This window comes from Stegostoma tigrinum, chromosome 1, assembly GCF_030684315.1.
Source record: "Stegostoma tigrinum isolate sSteTig4 chromosome 1, sSteTig4.hap1, whole genome shotgun sequence".
In the NCBI taxonomy this organism is placed as follows: Eukaryota; Metazoa; Chordata; class Chondrichthyes; order Orectolobiformes; family Stegostomatidae; genus Stegostoma; species Stegostoma tigrinum.
Genome location: NC_081354.1, coordinates 118,942,083 through 118,959,586, shown reverse-complemented (window position 1 = coordinate 118,959,586; position 17,504 = coordinate 118,942,083). Strand labels below are relative to the sequence as shown.

The following is a 17,504-nucleotide window of genomic DNA, read 5'->3' as shown; positions in this document are numbered from 1 at the left end:
TGGCGCAGTATGGTTTCAAAGTTACTTGAAAACCTCCAGTACCACATTAAAGTGTTTTGCTTCCCCATACTTGAGGACAATTAATGAGTTCCAGCAGGTCAATGATCATGCAGTCAAAATACTTTGAAACTAATAATGCTTTTAATAGCAACTGAAATATAGGTTCAAGCACACAACATAAAATAGGTATTAGGAGTAGGACTGCTAGCCTAAAATATTCCACAACATTTTAGCTGCCTAGGACAGATGGTTTTAGTTGCAATCCAAGTTAAAACCCCCCAAAAATGCGCTACCGGGCTGCCAACCCAGCATAATCCTGCCCACCTCTGGTCTAACCCAGGTAGATTTTGACGTTAAAAAAACAAAAACACTGTGGATGCTGTAAATCAGGAACAAAAACAGAAGTTGCTGGAAAAGCTCAGTAGGTCTGGCAGCATCTGTGAAGAAAAAAAATGGTTCAGCATTGGTGACCCTTCCTCAGTTCTGCTGAGTTTTTCCAGAGAATTCTAGATTTAGAGGTAAGCTGGGAAGACCTATGATGCTGTCAGGAATAAAATATATTCACAGATAACTCACAAAGTGTGAATTTAACATAGCATTCTGACCTTAACATTGTTCCTAAGATGTGTGGAACTCATCAGGGTCAAGAAGGTAGGGGAAGGAAATTGAGCAATTAAACCAACATGCTGAAAAGCCTTTAAGATTGAAATTGGAAAGCTTGTGACAAGCCTCAGTAAAGGCTTATGCTTCCAGGATCTTCTCATGACAGCTTAAATTAACTGCTTTGAGTCATTTCCATCTTTTCTTTTGAAGTACTTTCAACGACCTTAAACTAAATTCCCTGTGGTCAGCCTTGATTGCATCATGAGAGCAATTTATTCAGCAGTAGCATGAACCTCTGACAAGGAGCTAAACTGGCTAGCAGTTCAGCAGCACCAAGAGCAGTAATATCAACAGCAACTGGCTTCCTCAAAACCAAATGCACTTACAGGAGAATGGACAAACAGCTGCAGCTCGAAGGAGTAGAAATAGGCAACTCTGAATATACATAACACCAGATTTGGTTTATCAGACTATTTCACATTCCCACCAAGCCTGAATCACCTTACCCCCTTGTTTATCAAAGATCAATCAACATCTGTCTTAAAAATATTCACAACCTCAACTTCCACCAAAATTTTAGGAAGATTCTTCCAAAGAATCATATTTTCAAAAATGTTTTGAAGGCTTGAAAATTGCAGCTATGATGAAATACTAGATAGATTAGGGTTGCTTCCCTTAGAAGGGGGCCAAGGGGTGATTTAGTTGAGGTGTATAGAATATGGAAATATTTTTCAAGGGTGGGTGTTGCTGGATAAGGGGATATGAACTGCCCAGAGGGCAGTTAAAAGTCAACGACAAGAATGAGTCAAATATAGGCAATGTAGGATGATAAAAATTTTCTACCTTAAAGAGTACTAATGAAACTTATGACAAATGATACCAATTATATGGTCATCATTATCCTAGTGTTTTTTATTACTGAATTGAAATTTCACCATCTGCCATTGTGGGATTTAAACCAATGTTCCAAGAACATTAACATGAGGTTCTAGATTACCAGTCCAGCAACATGAAGACTCTGCCTCCATCTCCCTTAAGATAGAGTGGTCAGGGAAGACCTGTTCCTCTAGGTCAGTTATCAGGAAGTATGAATTTAAGCTGATCGGTAGAAAGATTAGAACATAGAACATAGAACACTGCAGGCCCTTTGGCCCATGATGTTGTGACAAACTTTTACCCTAAACCTAAGGTCTACCTAACCTCGACCCGACTTTATACTATCATCCATATGCCTATCAATAGCCGCTTAAATGGCCCGAATGAGACTGACTCCACTACCCTCTCCGGCAATGCATTCCACACCCCTACCACTCTCTGAGCAAAGTACTTACCTCTGACGTCTCCCTTATATCTACCCTCACTCACTTTAAAACTATGCTGCGCTGCGCGCCCCCCTCCACCCCACCCCCCACCGTAATAGCTACCTCCACCCTAGGAATAAAAGTCTCTGGCTGTCCACTCTATCCATACCTCTGATCATTTTGCACACCTCTATCAAGTCACCTCTCATCCATCATCGTTCAAAAGAGAAAAGCTCTAGTTCTCTCAACCTTTCCTCGTAAGACCTTCCTTCCATTCCAGGCAACATTCTGATAATTCTCCTCTGCACCTTTTCCAATGCTTCCACATTTTCCTGTAGTGAGGAGACCAGAACTGGACACAATACTCCAGATGTGGCCAAACCAGGCTTTTATATACCTGGAGCATAACTTCACAGCTCTTGAACTCAATCACTCTATTAATGAAAGCTTACACAACATATGCCTACTCAATAACTCGAACCACCTGGGTGGCAGCTTTCAGGGAACTGCAGACATGAACTCCAATATCCCTCTGCTCCTCCACACTGACAAGATCTTTACGTTAACCCTGTATTCTGCTTTCAAGTTTGTCCTTCCACAGTGAATCACCTCACAGGGTGATTTTCAGGGTTAAACTCCATTTCCCACTTCTCAGCCCAGCTCAGCATCCTATCAATGTCCCTTTGTAACCCAGAACAGCCCTCCACACTATTCTCAACTCATCCCACCTTCGTATGGTCCATGAACTTACTAGTCCATGCTTCCACTCCTACATCCAGATCATTTACAAAAATCACAAATAGAAGAGGACCCAGAACAGATCCTTGTAGTACACCACTTGTAACTGAGCACCATGTTGAATATTTTCTGTCAATTACCACCCTTTGTCTTCTAAAGGTCAGCCAATTCTGAATCCAATCTGCCACATTTCCCCCTCCCATACCTCCTTACTTTCTGCATGAGCCTACCATGGGGAACCTTATCAAATACCTTATCAAATTCATGTATACCACATCCACTGCTCTACCTTCATCCACATGTTTGGTCACCTCTTCATGGAATTAAATTAAGTTTGTGAGGCATGATCTATCCCTCACAAATCCATGCTGATTATCACAAATCAAACTGTGCCTTTCCAAGTGAGCAAAAATCCTATCTCTCAGAACCCAGGCAGAGAGTTGGGATAAAAGGCTCTTTTTCAGAATGGCAACCAGTGACAAGTGGTGTCCCACAGACTTCAGTGTTGTGGCCCCAGCTGTTCACTTTATATATTAATGATCTGGATGAAGGGACTGGGAGCATTCTGGCAAAGTTTGCCGATGATACAAAGTTAGGTGGAGAGGCAGGTAGTACTGAGGAGGTAGGGAGGCTGCAGAAAGATTTAGAGAGCTTAGGAGAGTGGTCCAGGAAATGGCTGATGAAATTCAACATGAGCAAATGCGAGGTCTTGCACTTTGGTAAAAAGAATACAGGCATGGACTATTTTCTAAATGGTGAGAAAATTTATAGAACCGAAGTACAAAGGGATCTGGGAGTGCTAGTCCAGGATTCTCTAAAGATTAACTTGCAGGTAGAGTCCGTGATTAAGAAAGCAAATGTAATATTATCATTTATCTGAAGACGGTTTGAATATAAAAGCAGCGATGTGCTTCTGAGACTTTATAAAGCTCTAGTTAGGCCCCATTTAGAATATGGTGTCCAATTTTGGGCCCTACATCTTAGGAAGGATATACTGGCACTGGAGTGTGTACAGCGGAGATTCACATGACGATCCCTGAAATGGTAGGCTTAACATATGATGAACGGCTGAGGATCCTGGGATTGTATTCATTAAAGTTTAGAAGGTTAAGGGGAGATCTAATAGAAACTTACAAGATAATGCATGGCTTAGAAAGGGTGGACACTGGGAAGTTGTTTCCGTTAGGTGGAGAGACTAGGACCCCTGGGCACAGCCTTAGAATTAAAGGGTGTCAATTTAGAATGGAAATGAGGAGACACTTCTTCAGCCAGAGAGTGGTGGGTCTGTGGAACTCATTGCCACTGAGCGCAGTGGAGGCCGGGACGTTAAATGTCTTCAAGGTAGAGATTGATAAATTCTTGATCTCGCAAGGAATTAAGGGCTACAAGGAGGGTGCGGGTAAGTGGGGTTGAAATGCCCGTCAGCCATGATTAAATGATGGAGTGAACTCGATGGGCCAAATGGCCTTACTTCCACTCCTATGTCTTATGGTCTTATGGAGTCGGGAGGGAAAGGAACACATGAAACTGCAAGGTTTGTCAGTCAAAGGAGTTGTTGTACAAGAGAATGCGAGGGAGGTGAAATGGATTTGGATGTCACCTGAAAATGGTATACACATTGAAACATAGAAAACAGGAGCAGGAGTAGGCCATTCAGCCCTTCAAGCCTATTCACCATTCAATATGATTATGGCTGATCATCCAACTCAGTATTCTGTTCCTGTTTGCTCCCCATATGCTTTGATACCTTCAGCCTTAAGAAACTCCTTCTTGAAAACATTCAATGATTTGGCCTCAACCTCTTTCTGTAGCAGAGAATTCCACAAGTTACCTTTCTCTGGGTGAAGAGATTTCTCCTCATTTCAGTCCTGGATGGTTTACTCTGGTCATCGGAAACATCTAGACCCTGTCTAGTCCTGTACAAATTTTATAAATTTGAATGAGAATCCCCTCATTCTCCTCAACTCCAGTGAATACTGTTCTAACCAATCCAGATTCTCTTCCTACATCAGTCCTGCCATCCGAGTAATCAGTCTGGTGAACTTTTGTTGCACTCCTTCCATTGTCAAAACATCTTCCTCGGGTAAGAGGAGATCAAAACTGCCCCCAGTACTTCAGGTGTGGATTCACCAAGATCCTGCACAACTGTAGCAAGACATTTCTCTCTAGAATCTCATAATAAAGACCTACATACCATTTGCTTTATTTACTATCTGCTGCAACTGAGTGCGTAGTTTCAGCAACTGGTATATAAGGCCACCCCGATCTCTTTGTACCTTCCCCTTTCCCAACCTATCACCGTTCAGATAACAAGGTCTTCCTGTTTATGGTACCAGATTGGAACATCTCACATTTATTCACATTTGAATTCCATATTCTAGCACTTGGCTTATAGCCTTGCAGGTTACAGGAATTTAAGTGCAAATCCTGATTCCTTTCAAATGTGTTGAGGGTTTCCACTTCATCCATTAAATTGAGAAGTGAATTCCAGGCACCCACCACTCTCTGACTATCCCTGATTAATTCATACTTTTCCAAGTAACAGTTTATCCCATGTCTCAATAATGACTGTTGTAGACTATCAAAAAGACTAAAATAATTTGGCTTATCCCTCACACCCATTTTGAATAGCAGTGTAATGTTCGCAGAATTCCAATCATCTGGTATTTTGCTTATATCTTATCTAGTGAGGACCAGAAAATGATCCTCACAGCATCTGCTATTTTCTCCCTGGATTCCTTTGACAGCACAGGATACAATTCATCTGAGTCTGATTTATCCACCTGCAAGGTTAGTCCCTACAATATTTCAAGACTCAAAAAGTAATAAAGCGGTTTGAAACATTAGCTCTGTTTCTCTTCACTTCATTCTGTGTCTACAGTGGCTGGGTAGGACCTATTTCCGTTAGTACAGCAATCAACAGCTAAGGCAATAAAATGTAGAAGAAATTGATAGAAAGATTAGAAGGAAGGTGAAAATGTTTTCTCACCGTGAGGATGCTAGGGTCGAAAACCTACTGATACATAAGGTTGGGAAAGGTAGCAACACCTAATATATTGAAAAATAAACTTGGCTGTGCAATTTAACATTGTATGCATGCTTTTGTAATGTACATTGCTAATTCAGAGAAACATAGAGGATGCTGACAATCATCTTGACTTCCTCCAGTCCCTGAAAACCATAAAAGAATAGTGTTTTTAATTCTATTTAAAATTTGAAATGATAGCAAACCCTTAACCATGTACCTCAGCACACAAGTTGTTTTACAGCCTCATAAATAGGCATTGCTGATGCTAAGAAGCTGGGATAAAACTGCTGGCCATGCTGATCTCAGCTTTTCAATCCAACTTAAAGTTAGTTATGTACTTATTAGAAATGAGCTTAGTTGGTTCTACAATATTATTTTAAACAAGAGTATTTAGAGAGCTATATACCTGAATTAAGTAATGCCACATCAGCATGAGTAGCTTCAAGCATGGCATTGGTAACGAGATTCCCTAGACTACTCTCTGATTTTCTTACTGTAGTAAAACGTCCATCCAGTTCTACCTCTATTTGACATAGCACTTCTCCTAAAAGGTGCTGAATAGGTAAAGAAAACATGTAACAAATTAAGATTTCTTATTTGTTTTGTAAATAGTTGATGCTCTAGCAAATTAATAATAGTACCTACATCAAGGCAAATTTCAGTTCATATTAATATATGCATATAAATTCTAATATTTGTAAATTAACCACAAATCATTTCAAAAATGTTCATCATGGAAATTATAGACAAAATTAAATCATCAAACTTAAATTAATCAGACCTTTCTACTAGTGAAGGTGGTAGCAATGACAAAAAGCTCCACAAACTAACTATCAATTTACACCTTAAAGACATGTTTACCAAGAACTTTGGGATCTAAATTATGCATAACCAGATATGAATCAAATACTGTAACACTAAGTGATGTTTTACATTTCACAAAAAAATTCCTTCACTCAGAAGTAGCCTAATTAGGTATGCCTTGTTTCACATTCATATGACATTCTCTACGTACTGTAAGGAGATCCTACTGGTTCCAGAAAGAGGACCTTTGAGTTTGGGCTGAAACAATAGAGCTAAGCTCACCCTCAGCTACAAAGATTAAAGTTATTGCAAGAACATTGTAATACTGGTCCTGGCATACCTCATTAGCTACCCAAAATAATTCATACCAATTATATGAAAATGGAGCATTATACTTAATTATTTTATCTACTGTATTTTGAAAATGACTGTAGTACATACACATGCATCCATCTGATGCAAAATATTTTACGAAAGCTTTTCTCCTGTGAACACAACATAACAATATCCCTGGAGACAAGAAGGAATGCAGACGCTGGAAGCTAGAGTCTATTGGTGAGAGACTGGAAAAGCACAGCAGTTCAGAGAGCATCCAAAGAGCAGATAAGTTAACATTTCAGGCCAAATCCCTTCATCAGGACTGGGGAGGGAGAGGGGGTCCCAGAAGTAAATGGAGGGTGTTGTGGGTCTGGGCTAAGGGTAGGAGAGAAGGTAATAGGTGGATGCAGGTAGGGGGTCACTGTGATTGGTTCATGGAATGCGTGGAGCGGATAGGCGAGTTGGAAGGTGGACGGGTTAGGTCGGGTCAGAAGGGGAAGGATTGGGGGTGGAGGGATTTTGAAGCTGAAGTCAATGTTAAGGCCATTCGGCTGCAAGGTTCCAAAGCAAAATATCAGGTCTTGTTGCTCCAGCTTACATTTGGCCTCACTCTGACAGTGGAGAAGGTCAGGATGAACATGTCAACAGGGGAGTGAGGGGGGAATTAAAATGGATGGTAACTGGAAGATCGGGTTAATTAGTGCACGTAAAGCACAAATGCTCACAAACCGGTCCCCAATTCTGCATTTGGTCTTGCCAAAATGGAGGAGACCACATCAGGAGCAACAGATTAGTTAGATGAAGTGCATGTGAGTCGCTGCCAGATTTGGAAGGTGTTTTTAGGGCCTTGAACAGAGGTGAGAGGGGAGGTGTGAGGTGTTGCACTTCTTGCTGATGCAGGGAAAGATACTCAATGTCGAATTGGTGGGGAGTGTACAGCTGACAAGTAAGTTACGGAATGAACGGTTCCTATAGAAAGCGGACAGGGATGGGGAGGGAAATATCTTTTTGGTTGTGGGGACTGATTGTAGGTGGCAGAAATATCAGATGATGCATTGGATCTGGAAGTTGGTGGGGTGGTAACAATACTCCTGTAGACAGCAGGAAGTCCAAGAGTATGCCGACTCTGTTTTGAATTATTTTACTACAGCTAGGATTGCATCAGGGGTTTGATAATTGCCTTCAGCACCTTTGAGCTAGGGAGCAGATTTAAGACTCTTTCACTGTCAGATTCAGAATAAAAGGTATATAGTTTGCCTAAATAACCATTATCATGAGGAGGGTTTTCACATTATCATCAGCATGTTCAGAAATGTAAAAAGGAGTATGGGAGTGGGGGCAAGCATTTGTTTAAATCATATTATTCAAACAATGAGTTCAACAGTTGCCCTGGGCTGCTTTCCACATACCAGGTTTGAAACGTCAGAAACACCAAAGTGGGATTTCAATGAACATAACTGAGCATTTATATGGTCGGGTGTCTCTATGAACAGCACATCCGTGAATTTCTGGCCGTTCCCAAACCCACACCTGCAACAATCAGAAATGGAGACAGTCTCCATCACAGCTAAAAACACTGGGCCTACAGACATAAAAGAAGAATGGAAATGTCATGCTTTGCGTTACATCAATCATCTATACTTATTTTATTAAAGCCATGTTTGGAAAAGTGTGATCAAAATTAAAGGTTGCTTCTTTCCTGTACTATCAACACATATACTGTCATAGGGAAGTCAATAAAAGAATCACTAACCAAGCAAAGTGACCCTTAAATGAGCCTTTCCTACCAGGAAAATTCCAGATTGGAAATGGGCAGATTTTCGGGGCCTAAAAGCTAAACCAGAGCAGGTTGATTGAAGATAATGGGAACTGCAGATGCTGGAGAATCCAAGGTAATAAAGTGTGAAGCTGGATGAACACAGCAGGCCAAGCAGCATCTCAGAAGCACAAAACTTGACGTTTCGGGCCTAGACCCTTCATCAGAGAGGGGGATGGGGAGCGGGTTCTGGAATAAATAGGGAGAGAGGGGGAGGCGGACCAAAGATGGAGAGTGCAGTGGGAGAGACATTCCCTGAGTTTGGTCCAGAGGGAGGAGCCTCTTCCAGGGATGCCTAACCTGAAGAAGTTACCCTCCTCCCTCCAGATCAACCTCAGGGAATGTCTCTCCCACTGCACTCTCCATCTTCGGTCCGCCTCCCCCTCTCTACCTATTTATTCCAGAACCCTCTCCCCATCCCCCTCTCTAATGAAGGGTCTAGGCCCGAAACATCAGCTTTTGTGCTCCTGAGATGCTGCTTGGCCTGCTGTGTTCATCCAGCTTCACACTTTATCATCTCAGGTTGATTAGAAACACATTTTGGTAGATACAATTAAAAGAAAAATGGGATAATTTCAAAAAGAGTGATGAACAGGATACAAGCTAGGTATTTGAGATAAATATGGAGTATCAAAAGCTACAGTACCCTGGATAATGGAGGATATCAATAAGAAAATAAGGAAGAAAATGGTGGCATATGATGTGTACCGGAAAAATAATCTGTAGAAAATCAGGAAGAATTTCTCAAATGCAGGAAAGAAAAAAGGCTAACAGAAAATAATGAGAAAAGGATGGCAGGCTGCACTAAAACAAATAGTAAAATGTCCTTCAAAACTTTTAAAGGTAAACAATTAGTGAAGGAGGGAGTGGGGCTGTAAAGGACAAGCACGGTAAGCTGCTCATTGAAGCAAAAGGTACGGCAGAGGTACTTTGCTTCTGTCTTTACCAAATTAGAAATTGTGACAATGGTCCAGTCGAAAATGTGGGTATGAAGCAACTGAGCAGTATAGTGGTAGCTAAATAAGAGTTGCTAAAAAGGCTGGTAGCACTCCACATAGAAGTCACCAGACCTGGATGGGATGCATTCTCAATTGCTGAGAGAGGTAAAGAAGCAAATTCAGGGCTGTTGGCAGAAAGTTTCCAGGTATCTCTGAACAAAGGATCTGTCCAGAGGACTGCAGGATTACAAATGTGACACTGTTGTTCAAGAAAGTGGCAAAGGATAACCCAGGAAACTAAAGATCTGTTAAGCTTGATGTTAATATTGGCAAAATTAATGCAGGTCACAATACAGGTTAAAACAAACATACACTTGTGACTAAAACAAATGAATACTTGAGAATCAACATGGCTTGGTCAAAGGTAGGCTATATCTGACAAATTTATTTGGATTCTTTGATGTGGTGACATAGGCAGTGGGAGAGGGTAGTTTTTCTTTCCCTCACTGGAGGGACATGAATATCGCTGACTGGCCAGCATTTTAATTGCCCACCCCTAGTTGCCCATAAGGAGGTGGTTATGAGCTACCAGGTGCTATAGGCTGACCTACAATGCCTTTATGAAGGGAATTCCAGGATTTTGATCCAGTGAAAATGAAGAAAAGCAATATATTTCCAAGTAAGGGTGGTGAGTAGCTCAGAGGGGAACTTGCAGGTGGTGGTGTTCCCATGCATATGCTGCCTTTGTACTTCTCAATGGAAGTGATAGTGGATTTGGAAGATACTGTCTAAGGATCATTTGTGGATTTCTTCTGGGCATCTTGTAGATAGTACACTGCTGCTAGGGTGTGTCAGTGGTGGAGAAATTGGACGTTTGTGGACGTGGCGCCAATCAAGCAAACTGCATCGTCTTGGATGGTGTCAAGTTTCTTACATTGTTGGAGTGCCACACATCCAGGCATGGGGGAAGTATTCCACCATATTCTTAACTTGTGCCTTGTAGATTATGAGAGATAATGGGAACTGCAGATGCTGGAGATTCCGAGATAACAAAGGAATCTTGAGGAATCGCAAATGGCGCTGAACACGCTGCAATCATCAGCAAACATCCCTACTTCTGACCTTATTATGTAGGGAAGTCACTGAATAAGAAGCTGAAGATGGTTTGGCCTGGGACACTACCCTGAGGAACTCCTGGAGCTGAAATGACTGACCTTTGACAACCACGACCATTTTCCGATGTGCCCAGAATCACTCGAACCAGCAGACAGTTTGCCCCTGATACCCATTGATTCCAGATTTGCTAGGCTTCCTCGATGCCACAGTCAAATGCAGCTTTGACTTCAAGCACTGTCACTCTCACCTCACCTCTGAAATTCAGCTCTTTTGTCCATGTTTGAACCAAGGCCACGAGTGCTAGGGACATTGCACATTTACACTTCCTGAAAGCATTTGACACAGTTCCACGTGGTAAATCAGAAACGTTTAAGATTCCATGGGTTCTTGACAGCTTGGATGCCAAGTTGGCTAAAAGATGGTAAACAGAGGGTAGGTATAAATGGGCATTTCTCAGACTGGACACAAGTTGAAAATGGAATTCCCCAGGAACCAATGTTGGGATTCTTGCTTTATCTCATTTATATAAAATGATTTGGAGATGATTGTTGAAGGCAAATCTCTAAATTTGCAGCTGATACTTAGCACAGGAAAATAGTGACTTGTGAAGATGGTGCAGAGTGGCTTCAAAAGAACACTGACAAGTTGGCCAAATGGGCAGACAGCTGGCAGATGAATTTCAATGCAGAGAAATGTGACATCATGTTTCTTCTACAAAAATACATGGGGAGACAATTCAGACTTAATGGTACAACGTTATGGAGAGTTCAGGAGCAGGGCGACCAAATACATAATTTCCTTCCTACTAACCTCATCCCGCCCCTTTGACCTGTCCGTCCTTCCCGGACTGACCTATCCCCTCCCTACCTCCCCACCTAAACTCACCTCTACTGGCTCCATCCCCGCCGCTTTAACTTGTCTGTCTCCTCTCCACCTACCTTCTCCTCTATCCATCTTCGATCTGCCTCCCCCTCTCTCCCTATTTATTTCAGAACCGTCTCCCCCTCCTCCCTTTCTGATGAAGGGTTTAGGCCCAAAACATCAGCTTTTGTGCCCCTAACATGCTGCTTGGCCTACTGTGTTCATCCAGCTCCACACTTTGTTATCTCAGATTCTCCAGCAACTGCAGTTTCCACTATCTCTGGCATAACTCTAGTAAGATGACACAATTGTTAAGAAGGTTTATAGTTTTTATAAGTAGAGGCATAGAATATAAATGTATAGGAAGTAATGCAACACTCTACAAATCATTCCTTGGGCCATATTTGGAGTACTGTGTTCAGTTCTGGGCATCTTATAGAACATAGAACATAGAACAGTACAGCACAGAACAGGCCCTTCAGCCCACAATGTTGTGCCGACCATTGATCCTCATGTATGCACCCTCAAATTTCTGTGACCATATGCATGTCCAGCAGTCTCTTAAATGACCCCAATGACCTTGCTTCCACAACTGCTGCTGGCAACGCATTCCATGCTCTCACAACTCTCTGTGTAAAGAACCTGCCTCTGACATCCCCTCTATACTTTCCACCAACCAGCTTAAAACTATGACCCCTCGTGCTAGCCATTTCTGCCCTGGGAAATAGTCTCTGGCTATCAACTCTATCTATGCCTCTCATTATCTTGTATACCTCAATTAGGTCCCCTCTCCTCCTCCTTTTCTCCAATGAAAAGAGACCAAGCTCAGTCAACCTCTCTTCATAAGATAAGCCCTCCAGTCCAGGCAGCATCCTGGTAAACCTCCTCTGAACCCTCTCCAAAGCATCCACATCTTTCCTATAATACGGCGACCAGAACTGGACGCAGTATTCCAAGTGCGGTCTAACCAAAACTTTATAGAGCTGCAACAAAATCTCACGACTCTTAAACTCAATCTCCCTGTTAATGAAAGCCAAAACACCATATGCTTTCTTAACAACCCTGTCCATTTGGGTGGCCATTTTAAGGGATCTATGTATCTGCACGCGAAGGTCCCTCTGTTCCTCCACACTGCCAAGAATCCTATCCTTAATCCTGTACTCAGCTTTCAAATTCGACCTTCCAAAATGCATCACCTCGCATTTATCCAGGTTGAACTCCATCTGCCACCTCTCAGCCCATCTCTGCATCCTGTCAATGTCCCGCTGCAGCCTACAACAGCCCTCTATACTGTCAACGACACCTCCGACCTTTGTGTCGTCTGCAAACTTGCTGACCCATCCTTCAATCCCCTCATCCAAGTCATTAATAAAAATTACAAACAGTAGAGGCCCAAGGACAGAGCCCTGTGGAACCCCACTCACCACTGACTTCCAGGCAGAATATTTTCCTTCTACTACCACTCGCTGTCTTCTGTTGGCCAGCCAATTCTGTATCCAAGCAGCTAAGTTCCCCTGTATCCCATTCCTCCTGACCTTCTGAATGAGCCTACCATGGGGAACCTTATCAAATGCCTTGCTGAAGTCCATATACACCACATACACAGCTCGACCCTCATCAACTTTTCTAGTCACATCCTCAAAGAACTCGATAAGGTTTGTGAGGCATTACCTACCCCTCACAAAGCCGTGTTGACTGTATTTGATCAAGCCATGCTCCTCCAGATGGTCATAAATCCTATCCCTCAGAATCCTTTCTAACACCTTGCAGACGACAGACGTGAGACTTACTGGTTTGTAATTGCCGGGGATTTCCCTATTTCCTTTCTTGAAGAGAGGAATTACATTTGCCTCTCTCCAGTCCTCAGGTACGACTCCAGTGGAGAGCGAGGATGCAAAGATCTTCACAAGTGGCGAAGCAATTGCATTTCTCGCTTCCCAAAGCAGCCGAGGACAAATCTGTTCCGGGCCTGGCGACTTGTCAATCTTGATGTTTGACAAAATTTTCAGCACATCAGCTTCCTCCCTTATTTAAAGAAAGATGTGAAAGCCCTGGAGAAATTGCAAAGGAGATGTACTAGAATGATACCACGAGCAAGGGATTTTAGATACAAGGAAAGATTACAGAAATCTGGCTGATTCTTCTTGGAACAGAGAAGATTAAAAAGTAACCTGACTGAAGGGTTCAAAATTCTGAACAATTTTGACAGGGTAAAGGAGGATATTCTGTTTCCACTCATTAGTATGTCAGTAACTGTGAGTCAATTTAAAGATTGTCAGCAAGAGAGCTGGGAGTAAGATTAAGTTAGGATTTAAAATGCCTGGGAGAGTGGTGGAGATGGATTCCATTGGAGGTTTACAAAAAAAAGAACTCTATGTAGATTTAAAAGTGATTAATTTAGAGGACTATGGATATAGGGCTGAAGAATGGGACTAGCTGGGAACCTTTCAGCAGCCAGTACAAACATGATGGGTCGAACAGACTTCTTCTGTACTGTAATGTCTATGATTCTATAAAACAAAACAGTGTTGTTTCTACTGCAAAATTAAAAGGAAAACTAAGTTCCTGATATTGGAAAAAGAAATCTATTGCATGTCTAAGAACCAGCACCCTCGCTCTCAGCACACTCACTTTGTCTACCTGAATCTTATTAATTTTCCAAGCCAAGGCAAACATAGATAAGAAACGTTGTCCATAAGGTCCGAAGGTATAAAATAAATAAGGTTAAAATTCAAATTCACAAGCCCAACGTCTTGCTGAAAAATAAACCCAATCTAGCACTGTGAAAGGCGCCAAGTATTGTCCTGCTCTGAAACTATCATTTCAGATTTTCGCGGGAACAGGGTTAGCACAACACCAGCTTAATGTGTGCAATTCGCACAGCTAACTATTTAAATGATCAATTATGTCCTTTCAAAGTCCATTTTGATAATGCTGCTGTTTGAAACCTGGAGTGCGAAGAGCAATGTATAACTGCTATCATTTCTTAGTCTGTATATAATCTCTAGGTGGCCATCGTTTTAATGAAGTTATTTTGGATAGACAGTGTACCTTTGAAGTGCAGAGTGGTAGCGGCATCTTCTCTTCCTGGGGCTAGGTGCCCTTTCAGATTATTAAAAGTATACATGAATTTGCCCAAAGAGTGCATAAACCCATTGGAACTATTTTCATAAGAGATTAGCTCACGAGATGCCAACATATTGATTTGTTTTTGCCAATTAGAGTTTTGTTTTTAGAAAATGATGGCATTATTTTATGTCAGCATGATAGAGTGGCACAATGGTGGAAGGGAAAGTTGGCTTTGGACCCACAAAGGGACTGGGTAGTGGGAATACAAGTACAGGTAAGCATAGTTTCGAAGAAGGTCTAGGATGGAGACAGAGGCAAATAGGGTGCATTAAGGGGTATGAAAGAACATGGGGAGTCATTGACAGGCACAGAAGACATCAACTCCATGGTTGATGTGGGTTAGGTAGAGGGGCACAGGGTAGATATAGTGTTTGAGGTGGCAAGGGGTGGGTGGGGGAGTGGTGTGAGATGGAGGGATATTTTTGGTTTTGCTAATTCTTATGAAGCGGCAGTACAGTGCCAGTGTACAGGAGTGGGCTTTGCGCCCAGCCATACTCATAGCATGCAGTCTCCACTCCACTCCATTCTCAGCATTAGGATGAAGGATGGGATGCAGTGGAGTTTGCCCCAGTTTTATGGATCATTCTAAGTACATACAGAAGCAAATGTTTCACCCTAACAAAATTTAACACCAATGTGCACTTTATACAAGTTTTTTAATGCGCTTATGTAAATCTGCAGAAATCTTTGAAGAATCAATGCTCCTAACGCTGACTTCAAGAGTACATGCCACCCATTCTAAACTTTCCACAATGCAAGCAAACCAGAATTAAAGTTTTGTTTCCCATCAAACAAATTCCTATCCTTCAAATATTTCTGTAATACTTTAATGCTTTCATTGGATAATGCCAAATTTTGAAAAATCAAAGGGGAAATTTTTTAAAGAAATAGTTTTCAATTTTGCTAATAAAATACTTCTTTTACTTTGTAGCTTAGCATGTAAGGTGTTTTGCGCTAGAGTATTTTCTATCATTAACTAACATTGATCCATTATCTGAACACTAAAGACAGTTGTAACATATGTATGTCAGCACAATGACAAACTACATTCCAGCAAGCTTCTTCAATATTCTCATAAATAGATGGAAGTGGATCATACGATAATTACACTGGCTAACATACCTCCAGATTAAAAGTGAACTCTTGGACAATGTTGTTCACAAAGGTGTCTTCCTCCAATTCTTTTGTAATTTCTATCTTCTGAATGGTACATTGGTAATTATTCTCACCAGTTTTTGTAATATCAACTTTACTTAGACTTCGAAAATCTGATCCACTTTTGATAATGAGAGTGCCATTAACTTCTTTGGTGCCATAGTCATGATCATGGCCTCCTAAAATCAGGTTCAATCCATCAGCACTCCTTGCAAGTCTTATATCATTACTCCATTTCATGTGCGTCAAAGCAATTAGAAGTTCTGCACCTTTGGCTCGAAGTTCTTGAGAAAGTTGGTCAGCAACAATGACATAATCGATAAAGTTCACACTTGACTTGTCAATAGTAGCCAAAGTATCAATCCATTCTTCCTCCACTAAGCCCATTAGGCCAATTTTTACACCATTCCATTCTATTATTTTGCTTTGAATGCCATGCCCTAGTGGCTCAGAAGTAAATAAATCATAGACATTGCTGAGCAACCAAGGGAAATTCATCTCTGATATAATGTCCTCCAGCAGGTCAACTCCAAAGTCAAATTCATGATTTCCTGTAAGCAAAATATACTGATGGTTGCTGAAATTGTTAGATACTCAGATTTATCAAAACAGCATTAGATTCGATAATGAAGAGAGGGTAACTTATAAAATCTTGCATATAGTTCCTCTCATTATTCATAATATGTAAGGCAAATAGAAAATGTAATTGGCAATAGTTATTACTCTGAAGAAAATTTATAGAGGTTAACTTCAAAAAAACAATCAGAAGTTAAAGGCTACCAATTTTAAATAGATTAAAATTTACTTTGTCTGCTTCAAACTGATTATCAACAAATTTTAAGATAATAAAATGTGAGGCTGGATGAACACAGCAGGCCAAGCAGCATCTCAGGAGCACAAAAGCTGACGTTTCGGGCCTAGACCCTTCATCAGAGCGGGGTCTAGGCCCGAAACGTCAGCTTTTGTGCTCCTGAGATGCTGCTTGGCCTGCTGTGTTCATCCAGCCTCACATTTTATTATCTTGGAATTCTCCAGCATCTGCAGTTCTCATTATCTCTATCAACAAATTTTAAATTGGTTTGTCCCCATATTTTCCTTTCCTAAGGATTTTCTAAAATAGCCGTAATCAGAACTGTTGGTGGCACTGCTTGGCATGAGAAACCAGAATGATTGTGTTTGTGGATGATAAAATGGCCATCACTACAAATTAAAAGTTATCAATTGCTCTATTTAAAATGGTCAGCCCACCTAATTGCCTTCAGTTGTCAATGACATATTTCAAATGGACATTTCTGACAATGAAACTCATACAATAACCATGGAGCAAAGTAATAGTGCTGGAATGCTGCTGCATAAGTGTTTGCCTGTCCTTTTAAGCACTGAGGTGCTTGCAGTGGAAAGTGCTATAAATATACCAATCCTCATTTCAATCACAGGATATAGATTGGCAACTGCTTATAAAACTCAAACTTCTATAACCCTGGGGAAAGTTATAAATGTCAAAGAAAAACATGGTATAACCCCAAAGCATGTTTCAGAAAAATCCACTCAATGGAGAAATTAAGAACATTTAAAAAATGCAGAATTTAAGATAATTTTGTTACATGACTAAATAATTGATTTAGAGATAGGACACAAAGAATAGGGTCAAAAGAAATATTTGCTGATTAGATGGATGTGGGAAAATAATTTCATCA

The 17,504-nt window shown here is 41.2% G+C and overlaps 1 protein-coding gene across 1 annotated transcript in view; it reads right to left on the bottom strand.

Moving 5' to 3' along the window:
• The window catches only part of LOC125451506 (trifunctional nucleotide phosphoesterase protein YfkN-like), a 55,037-nt gene that overhangs the window by 23,881 nt on the left and 13,652 nt on the right, over positions 1-17,504 (bottom strand). The window contains exons 3-4 of the mRNA XM_059648210.1: positions 15,775-16,358; positions 6,077-6,224 (exon numbers count right to left, since the gene is read on the bottom strand). Of these exons, the coding sequence (XP_059504193.1) occupies positions 6,077-6,224; positions 15,775-16,358 (732 nt within the window). The remainder of the gene's footprint in view (positions 1-6,076; positions 6,225-15,774; positions 16,359-17,504) is intronic.